At 46.1% G+C, this 19,053-nt stretch overlaps 3 protein-coding genes and 1 long non-coding RNA gene across 14 annotated transcripts in view; 2 read left to right on the plus strand and 2 right to left on the minus strand.

Annotated features, from left to right (window-relative positions):
- Window positions 1-8,877, minus strand: part of NIP7 (nucleolar pre-rRNA processing protein NIP7) — a 68,080-nt gene extending 59,203 nt beyond the window's left edge. Inside the window, exons 1-5 of one of the 4 annotated variants that reach the window (XM_082370000.1) lie at window positions 8,742-8,877; window positions 8,535-8,621; window positions 8,293-8,431; window positions 7,363-7,503; window positions 535-606 (exon numbers count right to left, since the gene is read on the minus strand). In XM_082370000.1, coding sequence (XP_082226126.1) covers window positions 550-606; window positions 7,363-7,503; window positions 8,293-8,431; window positions 8,535-8,621; window positions 8,742-8,797 — 480 coding nt within the window. In that variant the 5' untranslated portion in view covers window positions 8,798-8,877 and the 3' untranslated portion in view covers window positions 535-549. The other 3 variants (XM_082369999.1, XM_082370001.1, XM_082370002.1) reach the window with 3 other exon arrangements.
- Window positions 135-5,555, plus strand: TMED6 (transmembrane p24 trafficking protein 6). Its single transcript, XM_082369981.1, has 4 exons — window positions 135-485; window positions 1,756-1,882; window positions 3,172-3,323; window positions 5,158-5,555. The coding sequence occupies exons 1-4, from the start codon at window positions 150-152 to the stop codon at window positions 5,389-5,391; spliced, it is 849 nt and encodes a 282-aa protein (XP_082226107.1). The 5' UTR covers window positions 135-149; the 3' UTR covers window positions 5,392-5,555.
- Window positions 8,878-8,971: 94 nt separating the features above from the next.
- Window positions 8,972-18,138, plus strand: COG8 (component of oligomeric golgi complex 8; the record flags this gene model as incomplete). 4 transcript variants are annotated; one of them, XM_082369900.1, is made up of 6 exons in its annotated part: window positions 8,972-9,480; window positions 10,738-10,945; window positions 11,729-12,556; window positions 14,447-14,615; window positions 15,389-15,564; window positions 17,532-18,138. In XM_082369900.1, the coding sequence occupies 6 exons, from the start codon at window positions 8,972-8,974 to the stop codon at window positions 17,706-17,708; spliced, it is 2,067 nt and encodes a 688-aa protein (XP_082226026.1). In that variant the 3' UTR covers window positions 17,709-18,138. The 4 variants fall into 4 exon arrangements, with proteins under 4 accessions (XP_082226026.1, XP_082226024.1, XP_082226027.1 ...); XM_082369898.1 differs by lacking the exon at window positions 17,532-18,138 and having other exon boundaries at window positions 15,389-15,878; XM_082369901.1 differs by lacking the exons at window positions 14,447-14,615; window positions 15,389-15,564 and having other exon boundaries at window positions 17,551-18,138.
- On the minus strand, window positions 12,799-16,416 carry LOC309617559. Of its 5 annotated transcripts, none has more exons than XR_014238033.1 (4): window positions 16,305-16,416; window positions 15,377-15,471; window positions 14,417-14,610; window positions 12,799-14,230 (listed from the first exon to the last, which is right to left on the minus strand). It is a non-coding gene; the product is annotated as an uncharacterized lncRNA (long non-coding RNA). The 5 variants fall into 5 exon arrangements; XR_014238034.1 differs by lacking the exon at window positions 16,305-16,416 and adding an exon at window positions 15,880-16,000; XR_014238036.1 differs by lacking the exon at window positions 16,305-16,416 and having other exon boundaries at window positions 12,799-13,516; window positions 14,107-14,230; window positions 15,377-15,468.
- Window positions 18,139-19,053: the final 915 nt, after the last annotated feature.

The following is a 19,053-nucleotide window of genomic DNA, read 5'->3' on the forward strand; positions in this document are numbered from 1 at the left end:
AGGGGTGGAAATCTCTCTTCTGAAGTAATAGATTCTACCTAGCACCCGTGAAGTAGGTCTGGTAAGCCACTGAGTTTTTGAGGTGAAAGCAAAAATCCTTCCTGTGAGCCAAACGTGGGGTACCATGCCAGTTCTCTTCTGGAATATCTATGTGTGGCCCTGAGACTGGCCTACGTGTGACTTGCAGAGTTAATGATTATCCCAGCAGTTGTCTGAACTGCTTGGTTCCACTGGGCTGCTGCAAGCAGTTAGAGCGGTCTCCAGAGAGCAGCATGTTCCCCTTGCTCTTTGGGGCTGGACTGGTGGTTCTGAACCTAGTGAGCTCTGCAAGGAGCCAGAAGACAGAACCTCTTAGTGGCTCTGGGGACCAGCCCCTCTTCCGTGGTGCGGATCGATACGACTTTGCCATCATGATCCCTCCAGGAGGCACAGAATGCTTTTGGCAATTTGCCCACCAGACTGGATACTTCTATTTCAGTTATGAGGTGGGTACTTGGTCATACTGGGGACTTGTTTTTCTTGTTTGTTCATTTCCTTTTGTAAAGGGGGTCAGGTTTTAAATGAACACAAGGTTCTAGTTGTCTTTATTATGCTGTGACTCCCCACCTGTTAATGAAACAGACCTGCAGTTAAATGGAAACTCTTGATGGATGAATAATCACTAAAACATATGGCTTGGCTTCTCAAATTGGGGGCTGTGGAAGTGTGCTCAAAGTCATGGGACAAACCGGGTGCCTCTTCCTGGAGAGGTAATCATCACACTTACTCGAGTTTAGAGATGAGAGGGGAAAGAATCCATTTTTTAAATATTAAAATAATATGGATATGGTACCAAGTTGAATGAAAAGTCACATGAACTTTGGAGACAAACCCAGAGATTTCAAAGACGCTTCAGTTTATGAGGTTGGGGGAGCAACATTTATTCTCTTGCCTTTAGGGGTAATTCCAGCAAATTGGAGAATCAGTAACTCAAGGCTTCTCTATGCAGTCAGACAGACCTGTTGCTTTTAGGAAGGTAAATGTTTTCAAGTTGCCTGTTCACAGGCCAAGTACTTTAATCCATGCGTGCCCAAGGATGGTCTGCTCAACAGTAAACTTGGAAGCTGTTCATTTCCTTTGTTCTTTATCTTAGAAACCTATTAACTTTCTAAATTTTGTTTACAGAGTAAAAGACTATGTTGATCTTATTCCACTCCAATGTAACTTAAAATTTATTTTAAATTAACCTATCAGAGATTTTTCTTATCTCTGAATTTATAATAGAATAGTAGCTACTAGTCAGCTCACTGTAGCCTGGGCTTATCAAGACGCAGCTTGGAGGCAAGTACCTATTGAATGCCTTATTTATTTACTGTCAAGCATCAAATAAGCCCAAATCTGGTATACCACTGGGGAGGTCAAAACCAAGTGAGTTCAGCCAAGAACTCTACAGCCAGATTCATACATAACCAACATGTCAGCTGCATGGTCTGAGACATGTTTTCTTACCAGGGGTGCTATTGGCATTTGGGTCATTTCTTTGTCCTGCTTACTATTCTAACACGGCAGGATGTTCAGCATTGCTGTCCCCGCCCCCCTTCCCCTACTCGCAACACCAGGGCAACGTCTCAGCCCAAATTCAAAGTGGGGGTTGGGCAGTACCATCCCTGATTGAGAACCACTGTGCTGATGGTCACTGGATGTCAATCTTACCATTCAGCTAGCTTCCTGATGATGCAGCAGGAGCTTTTCTCCCTCTTTAATGTGTCTCGGCAGGTTCAGCGGACACTGGGAATGTCACATGACCGGCATGTTGCTGCCACTGCACATACCCCACAGGGTTTCCTTATAGACACCTCTAAGAATGTTCGGGGCCAGATTAACTTCTCTACCCAAGAGACAGGTCTGTTTTCGTCATCACGGCTATTATAATAATCATACGGTTCTTTGAAATTGGGAAAATAATGAGGAAATATTGAAATTAATTAAGTACCTGAGATGTAAAAGCTCTGGCTTTTTCACATATGGATGGTGAAATAGTAAGAAAAAGATTTAGCCTTCAACACCAAAAACCAGATTTCCTGGAGACTGCCAATGGCCAAGGACATTAATCAGCGGTCCACTGGCAGTTTGGAAGCGGTCTCCAGGTGACTAACTATTATAACTCCAGGGTCCAGAAGCTCGATTTTATCTTATCATCTCCAACGAATCAGATTATTGGAAAGCGATCAAAACAGGCAGACCCATTTATGATACAGAATTCCAATTAATAAATTTTATTATGGGATAGTATTTCTTTCCAGCCATCAAAACACTTGAGCCAGTTATCAAAAAGCAGAACACAAGGAAATGCATGGCCATGAAAAATATCCACATTCTACAACAAAGCACTTCTCCAGTCACCAGAAAATTCCTACAGCCAGATCGAGCCTGTCCTCACCCCAGACGGCACCAGTTTGAACTGTCCTCTCTACCAGCCAGGTGCACAAAAAAAGACTATTTCTCAACAGGGACATAAGAGAATCCTTCACTGCGTGGCACAGGATGTTCAGCATTATTATGCAGCATCTTTGGCCCCTACGTGACATGCCAGTAGTGCCTTCCAGTCATTTCGACAATCAAATACACTGCCACACCTTTCCAACCCCGCTCCTCCGCACTCCTCCCCCATCACCACACGCGGGGAGGTGACCCCAATTGAGAACAAGCACCAGTACATACCCCAACCATCAGCCCCCGTACAGACCACCTTGCAGGAAGTTACTCCAGTAGGATAGCTTCTTTCATTCACAAAGCATACATTTTTTCCCTACTTTCAAATTCAAGATGATATCCCAGCTCTAACGGTATGCAAGGAGCAAACACTATGCTCTTAATATGCTCTTGATCAGAAATTCCTTAAGAGATGTGGGAACTATACGCTGAAAAAGAGGAAGAAAACATTTTCTATCCAACATAGAGCTAAAGCTACTAATATTTGGCAAAACAATATTATTATAAATAATATTTAGTAAAATAAGTTTCATGTAAGATCAGTATCTTCCACATCAAAAACTGGATTTTGTACTTCCTAAGTAAAAAGAAGGTGCTATAGTAGCACATTTAACACTGGAGAACAGTTATCTCCAGGGAAATCTAGAGGGTGGGAGGGTGGGAGACCAAGACTTGGTAATGATCTAGGGATTCCTACAGGTTTTTATCAGCTTTGTCTAACAAATCAGCAAAATCGCTTTGGTTCTGTGCAAGTATACCTCAATTTTGGAGTCTTCTATGAGGGGCCTGAGATGGACCACAAAGAGAAGAATGAAAGAAAACAACTGAATGATACTTTGGATGCAATTGAGGTAATTGTTTTGTGGGAGAGAAACATCCATGGAAACTGACTTTAAATTTGGAGGAAAGATTAGAATTATGGGAGTAATATCATCTGAGTGAGGGCTCATTTGGGGAGAAAACAAACAGGCAAAGGGATTTGAAGCCTTTAATTAATTTTGTGACTTGGAGCTCTTGAAATTCCTCACTTGTTTTATACCAGGAATTGGCAAATAACGGTTCACAGGCCAAATCTGGCCCACTGCCTGTTTGTTTTTTAACTTAGATACAATTCACCACTTTAAGTGTACAGTTTAGTGGTTTACAAGGTCCTGCAACCATTACCAGCATCTAATTCCAGAATAGTTTCATCACCCCAAAAAGAAACTGCAGACCTATTATTCACTCTGTGTTCCCCATGCCCCTCAGCCCTGGGTAATCCCTCACTAATCTACTCTGTTTATATAGATTTGCCTGTTCTGTACACTTCATGAGTGGAATCATACAATGTGGCCTTTTGTCTTTGGCTTCTTTTATTTAGCATGTTTTCAAGGTTCATCCACATTGTAGCATGTATTAGTACTTCATTCCTTTTTCTGGATGAATAGTATTCTATTGTATATTTAAAACACCACATTTTGTTTATCTACTTATCAGCTGGTAGACATCTGGGTTATTTCCACTTTTTGGCTATCATGAACAATGCTGCTGTGAGCATTTGCCTACAAATTTTTGTGTGAACATGCTTTCATCTCTGTACACATATAAGCGGTATACTCTGCTGGCACATATGGTAACTTTTTACCTTCAGTGAGGAACTGTTATATTCCACAGGCTAAACCATTTTACACTCCCACCAGCAGTGTATGAGTGTTGCAATTTCTCCATATCCCTGCAAACATGTTATAGTCTTTTTTGCTATAGCAATCCTAGTGGGTATAAGTGGTATCTTGTGGTTTTTGAGTTGTGTCCCCCTAATGACATTGAGCATCTTTGCATGTGTTTTTTGGCCTTTCAGTTATCTTTTTTGGAGAAATGTCTATTCAAATCCTTTGCCCATTTTAAAATCTGGTTATTTGTCTTTTTATGGTTGAGTTCTAAGAGTTCTTTATATATTCTGGATACAAGTCTCTTATCAGATATATGATTTGCAAATATTTTCTCCCATTCTCTGGGATCTCTCTTGACTTTCTTGATAGTTTCCTGGATGCACAAAAGCTCACTGCCTGTTTTTGTAAGTGAAGTTTGACTAGAACACGGCCATGCTCATTTGACAATTACAGCTGGCCCTCTGTATCTGCAGATGCAGAACCTGCAGATGCGGAGGGCCGACTATGGGACTTCAGCATCCTCTGCAGGTCCCGGAACCCATCTCCCCACTGATAATGAGGGACCGCTAACTGGACATAATGTCTATGGCTGCTTTTGTGCTACAGTGGCAGAGCTTAGTAGTTGCAAGAGACTGTATGGTCTGCAAAGCCTAGAATATTTACTGTCTGGCCCTTCAATAAAAATTTGCAGGCCCTTATCTTTTACCATATACAAAGAACAGAAGACATCACCCAAAAGGGCAATGATGTGCTGGGTACATGTCTAAATCTAGAGATAATCTGGAGGAACTTTCTAGTTTCAGCACTTAAGTTTTTCGTTACAAAAATTATTTTTTTAAAACTGAAGTCCAGGCCATTTTTTCATAGACAACAAAACTAGCATTTATCAACAACTCCAAGAGCCAACTTATTACATATCATAAAATCATATGTTACTCAACTTCCAGATAAACTAGGTTAGTGCTGGTGGGTACCCAGGTGAGGCTAGATGAGGTTAGGGAGGAACCCTTTCTGTATTTCATTTTCTGTCCTGCAGAAGAGTACACGAAAGGTGCAGAACAATATCTTTCACATGTGGCGATACTACAACTTCGCTCGCATGAGAAAAGTGGCTGACTTTTTCCTACTCCAGTCAAACTATAACTATGTGAATTGGTGGTCGACAGCCCAGAGCCTTGTTATTATTCTTTCTGGGATCCTGCAGCTATATTTCTTGAAGCGTCTCTTCAACATCCCAACGACTACAGACACAAAGAAGCCAAGATGCTAAGCTCGAACAACTACAGTGCCCTGGCTCTTTTCTTCTGGGGCACAAGCTCTCTCAAATCTTTGTAAAGTTATTGGGAAAAAATCAATTTTTCTTGTTAGAAAGTTGTAGCCTATTGCTCTCATCTACACAGGCAAAATCGCAATAAATAAAAATGTGTAAAGTTTTGACGTTGACTGTTTCTAAAGTACACATTAAATGCTATCATCAAAATACCGTCCATCGTACTGCAGCCCCTTAACCTTCACTATGTCTATTTAGAAATTAACAGAGAACCTTGGAAGGGAGAAAAGTTGAAAAAAATGGGACAAAAACATATAAAACTGGGTTTTATATGTTGCATACAAAAACAGGAGTTGATAGAGTGCTTTTTTGTAATTGAAAAATGATTTATTTTTAGAGATGTCACCTTTGGAATTTAAATTAAGCAGTATATGCACTAAAGAAATTGCTTTACAATACAGGTACTTAAAAATTTTTTTGTCTGTGATATGTTTTTCACTAAAAAATATTTTAATAATTCTAAAAATAATTTTGGAAGGCATGGGAGAAGGATGGAGGCGCTAAATTATTATTTCAGGGTCTCTGATTAGTGCTTTTTGTCCAGTCCAGTCAGGTAATTAAAGATTTGTAAGAATATATGTATAAATGAGTCACTTTGCCGTACACCTGAAACTAATCCAATATTGTACATCAACTATACTACAATAAAAAAAATTTTTTTAATTAAAAAAAAAACCCAAGAGATTTATAAGAGAAATTGTTTTAGAAATCAAGTTGATAAAAATAACATTCAGCCTGGGATCATACCATTCAAGAAAAAGAGCGAGAAAACTGCTTGTAAAAGCCAAGATAATATAATCAAATTATATTCATAAGATCCTACTCTTAGTAACAGAAATACTCAGTATAAACATTACAGAAATAATTCTTACCATTTATTCAACACTATCATTTGCCAGGCACTGTGCTAGGTGCTTTACGATCATGATTTCTACTTCTAAAAACTATTCTTAGGAAGACGGCTAGGCTGCTTTTTGAAACAGAAGGAAATGAAGCTTATTAAAGTTTAATGACTCATCTAAGGCCATACAGCTGGTAGATGTGAGAACTGGTATTTGAATCCAAGTTTTTTTTCCACACTACACAGCACCTACCGTAAAGAAAATCGGCAGAATAAACTGCTCTTACTGTTTTATCCAAATTTCATTTGTAAAATCCCACACATGACCTACTATTCTGATGGCAATATCTCTCTTTCATAGTATTAATAAATAATTAAGAAAATTCATTACGTTCTTATCATGTGTTTGGAAAACAGTGTTATCACAGATAACAATAATACGCTATTCTTGTCCTCAGTTCCAACAATTTAGAACCTGTTACTCAAAACAAGAAGCCCTCTGATTCAAATATAAAACACAGTATTCTAGTTAGTCAAAATCACAAAGATCCAAAACCCCGTTTTTGAGCCATTTCTGCATGATAAGAATCCAGCCTGCATTTGTCCATAATAGAATATTAAACTAAGAAGTCCCTGAAGAGGTCACAGTGTTGACAAAATTCAACATGATGGTGGAGCCTACACAGACACAGGAAACAAAGCTAGGCCCTTCCACACAGCCACAAGTCCTCGCGATGATTTCGTTTTAAGTCAATGTCTCTTCATGCCGCACATATTCCCCAATGTCTGCTTGATGAAATACCACAATCGCCATGGGGTCTACTTTCCTGCAGTCTTGTGTAGACTTTGCTGCCACCCCAAAACCCTGGGATTCAAAAGAAGAGACACTGATTCACTCAAGTCATTCCATAAGTACGTATTGCGGTCTGGAAACAACAAAGACGAAAAGATACAGTTCTTTGAAGAATTCGAAAGGTGCTGAGAATTTAGTCTCTCAAGCGCAGACTGAAAATACATCCATCTTGAATAAAAAGATACTTGATTTTTTAACAGCAACCATCTCTACTCACCAAAGGGATGTCTGCCATGGAGTACACCACGACTCCCTGGTACTGAGAAGTATTTTCGGTGATTCGACCAAGTCCAGATTTCAGCACATGGTTTCCATACAGGAAGGATTGCTCTGCTCCAGGTTTTATCCACACTTTATACTGTAATAAAGAGAATTAAATCCAAGAGACATAAAAATGTTAAACAGACCCCTGCAGATAAGCTAACTGCTAGATCTATGGTTAATTTCTTTCTTTTTTTTCCTTATGAACTAAGTTTTTTTGGTTCTTTAATTTATTTTCTTTTCAGTTGAAGTATAGTAATTTACAATACTATGTTAGTTACAGGTGCAAAACATAGTGATCTGATATTTCTATACGTTACAAAAGGATCACAATGATACAAAGTTATTGCATCTGTGTCGTGTCATCCGTCTCCATACAAGATTATTAAGATATTACTGACCATATGCCCCGTGCTATATATTTCAGCTGTGAGGTTTGTTTGTCTTGTAATATGAATTTTAAAGAAAAGAGAGAAAGACTCATGCTTCCCTTAATATGTTCACCCCCTTTAGAGACCTGCCAGGAGGTTCTTACCTCGACTCTACAATCAACTTCTCCCATGGGCAGTTTAACAGCTCTTTTTCTGTACCCCACTACGCTCCTCTTCACAGCCACCTATTTGCTTTTCGGTTTTGAGCTGGGTCTGCATAGGCTTTTCAGTTTCTGCTGGAGATAACTACCACTACGCGGCCACACAGGGCTCCTACTCCTGAGCCCCGACCACGCCCAGGCAGCAAGATGTACACACATCTCCAGGTGCTGGCACTGACCCTAAGCACCGTCACGGACTCCGTCGCAGAAGAGGTGCCCAATTCTGCCTTCTGATGTGGCCCTCAGCCTAGACTTCCTCCATCCCTAGTGGCGGACTGAAACCACCCCACAAACCTTGGCATACGGTGCCAGGTAATCCAGAGCTGTGATGTGCAACCGAAACCTGTGGGTCTTCGTGAATTTTCCGAAGCACGTCCCCAACGACACCAGCTTGTCACCGGAGATATTGGCGGCCAACTTCAAAATCTTCTCACTGAAGGGATAAAGAAAAAAGCAGTGTCAGATGAGGCAGGCTGGAGGGACCCAGGCCCCCACCCGGCTCTCCATGCTGCCTACCCGGCCCCGCGCCGCCTCACCTCACGTAGTACACCCGCTCGTTGTGCAGCCTGAAACAGTAGGTGCCGTCGGGCCTGTCGACCAGCAGCTGCAGATTCTCCCCGATGCTGAGAGCAAAAGGAGAACTGGAGGCCGCGCCCGGACTCGTCCCGGCACCGCGGCCCCCGCTCCACCCACGCCCCTCCCCGCCACCCACACACTCCCGCTTCTGCCCCGCGCACTCTTACTATTTTGCTATCTTCTCAAACATTACACGCGTCTCCTCTTCAGTCAGAGGCCGCATTTTCCCGCTGAGTTGGAACGCCGGGATCCTCGTGCCTCAGTTACCGGAAACGGAAGATCAGCCGCCAGCCGCTCCTTGGCAACCTCAAAGCCTGCCTCTCTAGCTGCTTTCCAGTCGTTCCCCACGCTAGCGCCCCGTAACCTGGACGACTATCGGAGAAAGAAAGTGGGCCTGATGAGAAACCATAGAGACCGGAAGTGCGCCCCGGCTGCTTTGGGTTCTACGGAGTCAGCGCCCTCGCTGAGCGGGAGGGGAAGTGACGCTGCTGCTGAGAAGATGGCGGCGACGGCGACTCTCCCACCCTCGACTACGGTCTCGACTACGGCCTCGGCCACGGCGACGGCCACCGCGGCTGCTCTCGGGGAGGTGGAGGATGAAGGGCTCCTGGCGTCGCTGTTTCGGGACCGCTTCCCGGAGGCCCAGTGGCGGGAGCGGCCCGACGTGGGCCGCTACCTCCGGGAGTTGAGCGGCTCGGGGCTGGAGCGGCTGCGGCGCGAGCCCGACCGCCTGGCCGAGGAGCGAGCGCAGCTGCTGCAGCAGACGCGCGACTTGGCCTTCGCCAACTACAAGACCTTCATCCGCGGCGCCGAGTGCACCGAGCGCATCCACCGCCTCTTTGGCGACGTGGAGGAGTCACTTGGCCGCCTGCTCGACCGCTTGCCCAGCTTCCAACAGAGCTGCAGGTGCGGCGGGTCCGGTGCTAAAGGGGCTTTTAATACCTGTAATCGCTATCATTTACGACGACAGAAATAGCTAACACTTAGATAGCGCTTACGATATGCCAGGTTCTCCTCTGAGCATTTCATTAATCCATTTAAACTGCACAGCAGCCTTCGAGGTAGGTATTGTTATTTGCATTTTGTGTATGAGGAAGTTGAGACACACAGGTTAGTGACCGTCCCAGGGCACAGCTAGTAAGTTTCGAAGTCAGAATTGGAACCCAGCAGCACGTCCCCCACTCATAGGGCTGTTGTGAGCACTAAATAAAGAGAATCCATGCAAAGCATTTATCATTGGGTCTGACATAATTAACACTCTACAATTGTCAGCTTAATATATGTGCATATTTATGTAAACCTATACACACAACAGACACGTACACACAACAGCTTGGACCAGAGGTCATCTGCTCTAAACCGTTCATTGATAGGAGGCTGACAAGGAAATCCTCCCATTTGGGGGCAGTAAAAATCATCATCAAAAAAAAAAAAAAAAAAATCTTCCTTTTTGACCCATATTCTCCCTCCCTCGACCCTCAATCCATTATCCCTAATTCTGCCTTCCAGCCTTTTGTGATAAAAGTTTAAGTTTTCTTTTGAGTCTTTGCATATTTGAGAATAGCTTTAATACTCTTCCAATCCCCTAGAATAGATGGAGGCCTTCACAAAGCAGGTATCTGCAGTTACGGAGAAGAAATGGAGACTGTAGCAGGAACTGAGGTTGGACCATAGCATAGGAGAAGATTAAGAGGCTGAAGGAACTTGGGGGTAAGGCTGTAGTTCTAGGCTAGTTAGGGCATTATGAAAATAATAAGAATAGCTGTTATTAAAGGAACATTTACTCCATATCAGGTCCTCTGTTAAATGCTTTATACACGTCATCTCATTTAATCCTCACATCCTTATGAGGTGGGTCCTGTTACTATTTTACCAATGAAGAAACAGTTCAGAGGGCCTAAGTACCTTGCCACAGCTTGTTAAGTGGCAGATCTGGGTTCAGATCTTTTTATCACTTATTAGTTGTGTGATCTTGGACAAGTTGCTTAAAATCTCTGGGATTAAAATTTCCTCAAGGGTAAAAGTACTTACCTAATGGGGTTGGTGTGAAGATTAAATCAGATAAATCAGCCCAGTGCTCAGTTCATAGTAAGTGCTTGGTATTTGTAGCTAAGGTTTGGATACAGAGAAGCGAACCACCAATGTACTCGTGATTGTTACTAGGAATTTTGTGAAAGAGGCTGAGGAGATCAGCTCCAATCGCCGAATGAACACCCTGACTCTAAACCGGCACACGGAAATCCTGGAAATCCTGGAGATCCCTCAGCTCATGGACACCTGTGTCCGGAACAGCTATTATGAAGAGGCCCTGGAGCTTGCAGCCTACGTACGCCGACTGGAAAGGAAATACTCCTCCATCCCTGTCATCCAGGTAGCCAACTTGCCCAGAGAGGACTCAAACTGATGTTCTTGTTACCAGTAATTCTGTGGTCATCACTGACCCTTTAGGCAGAAACCTTAGGGAAACTCCTTGCATTTTTCACATCAGTTTCTGCAAGGCAGGCAGGCTTGATCATAAAACATACATTCATTATTCAGTCAGCTGATAAATATTAATCATGTGCCAGGCATTGATCTAGGTGCTGGGGATACAATGTGAACAAAGACAAGGCCTTGGCTCTCATAAGCTGCTAGTTGGCAAATAAATAAATAATATCCTTTCAGGTAGTGTTAAGTATCTTAACAAAATAAACCAGGGAATGGGGCAGGAGGCTAAGGTGGGTTACTCTAGGTAGAGTGGTCAGGAAAGGCTCTTCTGGTGAGATAACATTTAAGCTGAGACCCAGATGACGAGAAGGAGCCAGCCACATGAAGATGGGGGGGGAGAGCAAACCAGAAAGGGGTATGAACAAGTATAGCAGGCTAAGGAGGGAAGAAGTTGGAGTGTTTGAAGTATAAAGATAGCCATTCTGGCTGGATTGCAGTGAGCAAGGGGAGAGCATTAGGAAGCAGGTGAGGGCAGGAGAACCAGGCAGGGCCCGTAGGCCACAGTGAACCAGATCTTTGCTGGTGAACCTGTATGCGTCAGTTTTAGGAAATCTACTTCGTATGTCAGAACAGCAGTGGGAATGTTGGTCTGCAGTATTCAGGGTTAGTGGAGTGGGTTCCAGGGAGTGTCTTTCCCGGCGTGGTGACTCACCCCCTGTGTCGTCAGGGCATCGTGAACGAAGTGCGCCAGTCCACGCAGCTGATGCTGAGCCTGCTGATCCAACAACTGAGGACCAACATCCAGCTCCCTGCCTGCCTCCGTGTCATTGGCTTCTTACGGCAAATGGATGTCTTCACCGAGGCTGAGTTGAGGGTCAAGTTTCTTCAGGCCCGAGATGCTTGGCTCCGTTCTATCCTGACTGCCATCCCCAGTGATGATCCCTATTTCCACATCACGAAAACCATCGAGGCCTGCCGTGTCCATCTGTTCGATATTATCACCCAGTACCGTGCCATCTTCTCAGACGAGGACCCGTTGCTGCCCCCTGCCATGGGCGAGCACACCGTGAATGAGAGTGCCATCTTCCATGGCTGGGTGCTGCAGAAAGTCTCACAATTCCTGCAGGTGCTGGAGACAGACCTTAACCGAGGGATAGGCAGCCGTCTGGACTCTCTGCTGGGCCAGTGCATGTACTTTGGGCTGTCTTTCAGCCGGGTAGGTGCTGATTTCCGGGGTCAGTTGGCTCCTGTTTTCCAGCGAGTGGCTTTCGGCACTTTCCAGAAAGCAATTCAGGAAACGGTCGAGAAGTTCCAGGATGAAATGAACTCCTACACCCTCATCTCAGCTCCAGCCATCCTGAGCAGCAGTAACCTGCCTGCTGCTGTTCCAGTCACTCAGCCGGGGACCCTGCAGCCACCCATGGTGCTCTTAGACTTCCCACCCCTTGCCTGCTTCCTCAACAATATTCTGGTTGCCTTCAATGATTTGCGCCTCTGCTGCCCCATGGCCCTGGCGCAGGATGTGACTGCGGCCCTGGAGGATGCCCTTGCCAAGGTGAGCACATACTGTTGGCTCTCTTCTGGGGCCTCCTTTAGTAACAGGTGGCCAGACTTCTGTAATAAACCAGTCTGTGTGACGGCGGTGCCTGCTGACTTAGGTTTAGTGTGGTTTTAGAGGTTTTTCTGGTTGAAAAGCTCTGGTTAGTCCCCTTTCATGAAGTGTCTCACCTGTAGTAATGGTTCAGTAATATACTGATTTTCTATTGCTGTATAACAAACTTACACAAACATAGCAGCTTAAAACAACACACATTTATCATGTCTCAGTTTCTTTCGGTCAGGAGTCCAGGCACAGCCTAAATGGGTTGGTCCTCTGCTCACAAGGTTGCAATCAAGTTATTGGCCAGGCTGTGGACTCATCTGGAGCTCAGGGTCCCCTCCTTTCAAGCTCACTCACAGTGGCAGATTTCTGTTCCTTACAGTTGTAGGACTGAGGCCCTCAACTCCTAGAGACCAGCCCACTCCATAGGCAGTTCAGTGTAGCTTTTTGATTCTTCAGGGTCAATGGGAGAGCATCTCTCCTTGCTAAGTCTCCTTTAGGGGAGTCCTCAACCCTCTTTTAAGAGGCTCATCTAATTAGGGTAGGCCCACCCAGGATAACCTCCCTTTTCATTAATTCAATCAGCCGGTTAGGGATGTTAATTAAAACTGCCAAATCCTTCACCTTTGCCATATTCTGTGGTTAGAAACAAGTCAGAGATTCTGCCTGCACTCAAAGGGAGGAGATTACACAAAGGAATGGATACCAGGGGGCGGGGATTACAAGAGCCATATTAGAATTCTGCCTAATACAAGTAATACTACCAATATTGCTAATATCTGAGTATGGTGCACATTTTTACACATTAAATCTTTAGATATTGGGTGCTGCTTATAATTGACGACATCTTACAGTCGCTGTCAACCAGGTGGCAGTTGTGACGTGGTTGTATAAAATCTTTCTGTTGATGTCCTCCTGTAAGAAAGAACGAGGAAGCATGAGCAATGAAGCTTTTTAGGGTCAGTGAAATTCAGATAATAGTAATTAGCTAATATTCATCTAGAGCTTATTTCATGCCACGTAATTTATCATACTTTACACATATTAAAACTTAATTCTCACAACCCTATGAGGTTAGGTCCTGTAGCTGGCCCTACTTTATAGATGAGGGAACTCAGGCACAGAGGGCGTGGGGTGCTTAAGTAATCACTTCGAGGCCACAGAACCAGTGAGTGGCACAGCTGGAGTTTGAGCCCAGAAAGTCTGGCACCAGAGTCTATGTTCGTTATTTATTTACTTGTTGGTTTGTTTGGCCGTGCCTCTCGGCTTGTGACCAGGGATTGAACCTGGGCCCTCGGCAGTTTTCACAGAGCTCTAACCACTGGACTGCCAGGGAATTCCCCAGAGTTTATGTTCTTAACCCTGTCACTGTGACACCTGCCTGTAATGTCAGCTAGGCTGTTATTTGTATGTAGAACTTCTTTTCCAGCTCTATTTTTTCCTCCTTTACAATTTTCTAGTGGTTCTAGTATTGTGGAACTTCAGAGGCCTTATTCAGTAGAAACCTTTTGTAGTGTTGCTTCATCTTCCTGGATCCACCATAGTTCTGGTCCATCTCCCATGGGAGCCAAAAACAATGTATTCTGTGTATAATTTCATGATGCTCCTCCACTGGAACTGGAAACTGCACTAGTAATAAAACCAGTTGGATAAGAAATACATCAGTGAAGTGACAGAACTGCGAAGATTGACCACAATTGTGAATTTAAACAAGATAATAATATCATGTACTGTTTGGAACAACTTTCTTCATGAAAACTTGAGGGGTGCACATTTGTACCTAGTTTTATACACTGCTGATGGTGATAGACTAACCCAGTGATTGATGGTGCCCTTGTCTCTTAGGTAACAAAAGTAATCTTGGCCTTCCATCGTGCCGAAGAGGCTGCCTTCAGCAGTGCGGAGCAAGAGCTCTTCGTCCAGTTCTGCACTGTCTTCCTGGAAGACCTCGTTCCTTATTTAAATCGCTGTCTCCAAGTCCTTTTTCCTCCAGCTCAGATGGCACAGACCTTAGGTAAGAGAAGGGAAAAGATTTTTAAAACTATTTTATTGACATAATTCACATACTAAATAATTCACCTATTTGTAAAATTCAAGGTTTTTAGTAAGTGTACACAGGTGTGCAACCATTACTATCATCTAGGTTTAGAAAGATCCCCGGTGTTCATTTGTGGTCATTCCCCAATCTTGCCCTTAGCCCCTGGCAGCCACTAATCTACCTTCTGTTGCAGTAGATTTGCCCTTTCTGGACATTTCTTATCAACAGAATCATACATTATGTTTATATCTGGCTAAGTGGAAGAAACCAGTCACAAAAGAACCACATAATGTATGATTCCATTGACATGAAATGTTTACAGATGGTGTTTTTAAAATATTTTTTCGAATTTGCCTTCCCTTCCCTATGCCCCCTCTCTCTGTGCCTGTGAAGGGGGTGTGGGAGGCACAATTTCCCAAAGGGTAGTGGGCCAGTGATCCCACCAGCGGAGTGGCTGCTCTCTGCTCCCCCAGCTTTTCCTTGGGCCTGTCCAGGGAAGCCAGTGTCTGCTGCGGCTCTCCTGGTGCTTTCTTTCTCTATCCGTCCTGCACTGTGCTGTTCCCATTACTTTCAAAGTCTGGCTTTACCGCATAGGTGACTGTCCCGTATCACAAAGGTGATTTTTCCTGTATTGAAATATGGTAACTGTGTTTGTTACTTCCAATAAGTGTTTTTTTTTTTTTTACCTGTGACACATCAATAATTAAATTTATTAAACGCTTTTTCCACTTCTATACCATCTGGGCCAGGCATTCCACCCACTCAGCTCTCCAAGTACGGAAACCTGGGGCATGTGAACGTCAGCGTCGTCCAGGAGCCTCTGGCCTTTATCCTGCCGAAGAGAGAGATGGCCTTCTGTCTAGACGACAAGGCGCTAGTCCCCGAGCTCACAGCTCCAGCACCAGAACCCCCCGCCGAGGGGCCAGTCCTCGAACCTGTCACCCCGGCTTTCCCTGACGGGGGGCAACAGGAGGTGGGATCCGCGGGACCGCCGCAGGCCGACGAGCCTAGTGCAGGCACTTGACAGGCGCCCCCTGCGCCCGGGCCGGTGCGGCGGTTACTGGGGCCCCGGCGGCCGAGGGGCTTGCTTACTGCAGCGCCCGGTGGGAACGGGAGTTGCCGCGCGTGGGAGAGGCTGCGAAGGCATAATTAAAGGGAGAACCTCCTGGTTATTCTTGTAAATGCTTGATTAAACTATCAGAAATGGAATTAAATAATAAAGGTGATGGACGCCACCCACAGGCAGGCTGCGAAGTGTGAGCGGCGCCGGCGTTCCCGGAAGGCCCGCGGGAACTGCACTTCCCGGCATTCCTGGGGGCGGGAGCTTCGGCTACGGGAGCCGGCGAGGGACGCGGGCGGGCGGGTGGCTAGGCTCCACGCGCCATGGGTCAGCTAGGAGCTATGGGGGCCGGCGAGGGACGCGTCCGGGCGGGCGGCTCTGCTCCACGCGCCATGGGTCAGCTGGGGGCTGGCCTGCTGCTGCGGTGGCTGCTGGCGCGTGGCTGCGTGGGGCCGGCCTTGCAGTGGGGAGAGCGGGTAGCGGGCGGCGGCGCCCGGGCCTGCAGCTCCACGCCCCCCCCGGATGGCCTCGAGGGCCCGGCGCGCCGGCGCTCCTACTGGCGCTACGTGCGGCGTCTGGTGCAGGGAGCGCCGGAGCCGCCGTACCCGCGCGTGTGCCAGGTCGGGGACCCGGCGCTGCGGGCCGTGGCGGCCCCAGTAGAGCCGACGCAGCTGGCGGGACCCGAGCTGCAGCGGCTGGTGCAGCGGCTGGTGCAGGTGATGCGGCACCGCCGCTGCGTGGGCTTGAGCGCGCCGCAACTCGGAGTGCCGCTGCAGGTGCTGGCGCTCGAGTTCCCCGAGGCGCTCTTCCGCGCATGCGCCCCGTGCGTGCGCGAGGCCCGTCAGATGGAAACCTTCCCCCTGCGCGTGTTCGTGAACCCCAGCCTGCGTGTGCTGGACAGCCGCCTGGTCACCTTCCCCGAGGGCTGCGAGAGCGTCAGCGGCTTCCTGGCCTGCGTGCCCCGCTTCCAGGCGGTGCAGATCTCAGGTGTGGGGCGGTGGGGTCCCTGGGGCGGATGGGTAAATGCGTGCTCCCCTTTAACCTGCGGAGGCGGCGGCCTCGGATCCCACGAAACGGTTTCCGCAAAGTTCCAGTTACAGCGTAGACATGTTGATGGCTGATCAGCGGAGCCTACCTACCCACGAGCAGACCCTGGAGTGGACAAAATTCAGGACTGACGGAATGGGATGGGGCAGGAGGCGCCTGTGAGAGAAGAGCCAGCTCAAGTGGGGCACAGGGTTGGGGGGTTGGTTTGGGAGGGTGGCCTGGTTCCCCTGTTAGCTCACACCACGTCCTCTGCCCTGTCGCTCACCTTGTGTCTGTTTCTCTCTGTCTTACACACACACACACACTCTCTCTCTTACAACCTTGTGTCTGTTTCTGTCACACACACACACAACCTTGTGTCTGTTTGTCACACACACACACACACACACACACACACTCCTGCGCCAATTAGATCTGTCATGGTGGAATGGGAGAAGTAGAACCCAGCTTTGCCTAGCCCAGAGTGATAAGCCATTACCTGTCATACCACAGGATGTTTTGCAGTGTGATTCTTTGCTGGGGTTGGGATGATTGTTCCTCTTGAGCAAGTCACTTGGGAAGATCATCTCATTTCAGCCCCATAGCGAACCCAGCAACCTACTTGTCAGAGCTGGGAACCAGATTGAATACTTGGTAAGAGGCAGAGTTCAGACTTCTTTTCTAGGAAGGATAGGGGCTGCTGTCTGCATTCCCTTCTGATATTGCCTCTTGTAAACAGGAACAGCCAGGGGCAAGGAAAGGCTAAGTAGGCTGAGAATGATGCAGTTCAGCATGTCCTCACCCAGGCTGTACCTTCCTTTGCAGGGATGGACCCCGGAGGAGAGCAGGTGGTGTGGCAGGCCAGTGGGTGGGCAGCCCGCATCATCCAGCATGAGATGGACCACTTGCAGGGCTGCCTGTTCATTGACAAAATGGACAGCAAGACATTTACAAACATCCACTGGATGGAGGTGAATGACTAAAGCTTTCCTCCTGCATCTGAGGACCCTGAAAACCAAGACGCAAACACTTCGGCTTTAAGCTGGGCATGTCTTACCTGGCATCGACTTGGTATTGGCTCTGCTCCGACAGAAAACAATGGCCTGTCAAAGCATGCCTTCCTGAGTTGGAGGAAGATGTTAATGTTTGCCCTGAAATGAGCTATGGACAATGTATTGCCTTCAACTTGAGAAGAAAAATAACTCCCCTGAAGGAGTGGACATTTCCTGGCAATTTTGTATGGAGATAAAGACAGGGCGGAAGCAAGTAAATAGCCACTCTCAGTAGACATGATTTCAGAAAAGCTGTATCATCTGTTCCCAAAGCCAAGATTAGATAATAATGTAGTCCCAAAACACCTGAAAGCTGTGTTTAAAACTGCGGATTAAAGCTGTGGTTGATCGTCTTCACCAAGTTCTTACGTTTACAAAGGGCTCATGTGTGTTACCTGCATAGTCTCCGTTTGTTTTGGATACCAGTTTGCCTGTGGAAGTAAAACACAGGACAGAATGTCCCCAGTTCAATGACAATATTAACGTAACTGAGTATTCATACATTTTAACAGGTTCAGATACAGTTTAGGTCTCCAGCTTTTGCTTTCCACCTTTAACAGACCTGGGGAAGACTTTTCTGCTGAGATCTCTTAGGCAGCTGGTACTTGGCTCATTCTTTGGATGGAGGCCGTGGAGCAGGGCTGGGGGAGGGGTGATATAGGTTTCCCCCACGATCTGAAAGAAGAGTGTTCTGATGAAACCCTTCCTAAGCTGAAATAGCATAAATTGAAGAAGCAGTTACCTTAGGACACATCTTGCTAACAGATGCACAAAATAAATGGAGATAAAGCACAGATGCTCACAGATACAGTTCAAAGCTATGGTTGCTTGACGCTGAGCGTAGCTCCCAGGGAAGGAGCTTGGCGGTGCCACTCTGGCAGCTCTGAGTGCGCACTGCTTCTATAATGGCTCACTGCAAAACAAAAGCTGAATGCTGTTGCAGCTTTCACCTTTTTCGTAGAAGTGAAAATTCTCTTCAAATTTCTTTCCATAAGTGAAAACAGGTACTAATACAGGTCTTTCATAAAAGCAATGCAGTGTAAAGTGAAGTTTCAAAAAGTGGGGGATGCCTGTGGTTGAGAAGGCGCAAAGAGCCTCTTCCTGTCACAATTAGGACAGAAACAGAAAGCAGAACTTGTGCTTCCTTGTCACCACACTTATTTTGAAAAAAATAAATTAGCATCATGGTGACCAGTATTTTAGCTTTAAGATTCTGTCACAGCTTTGTCAAGAGGTTATGGAGCTCATTTCTTTTGATACTTGTCTTACCTCATTT

This window comes from Balaenoptera borealis (assembly GCF_965194805.1).
Source record: "Balaenoptera borealis genome assembly, chromosome: 19".
NCBI classification, from domain to species: domain Eukaryota; kingdom Metazoa; phylum Chordata; class Mammalia; order Artiodactyla; family Balaenopteridae; genus Balaenoptera; species Balaenoptera borealis.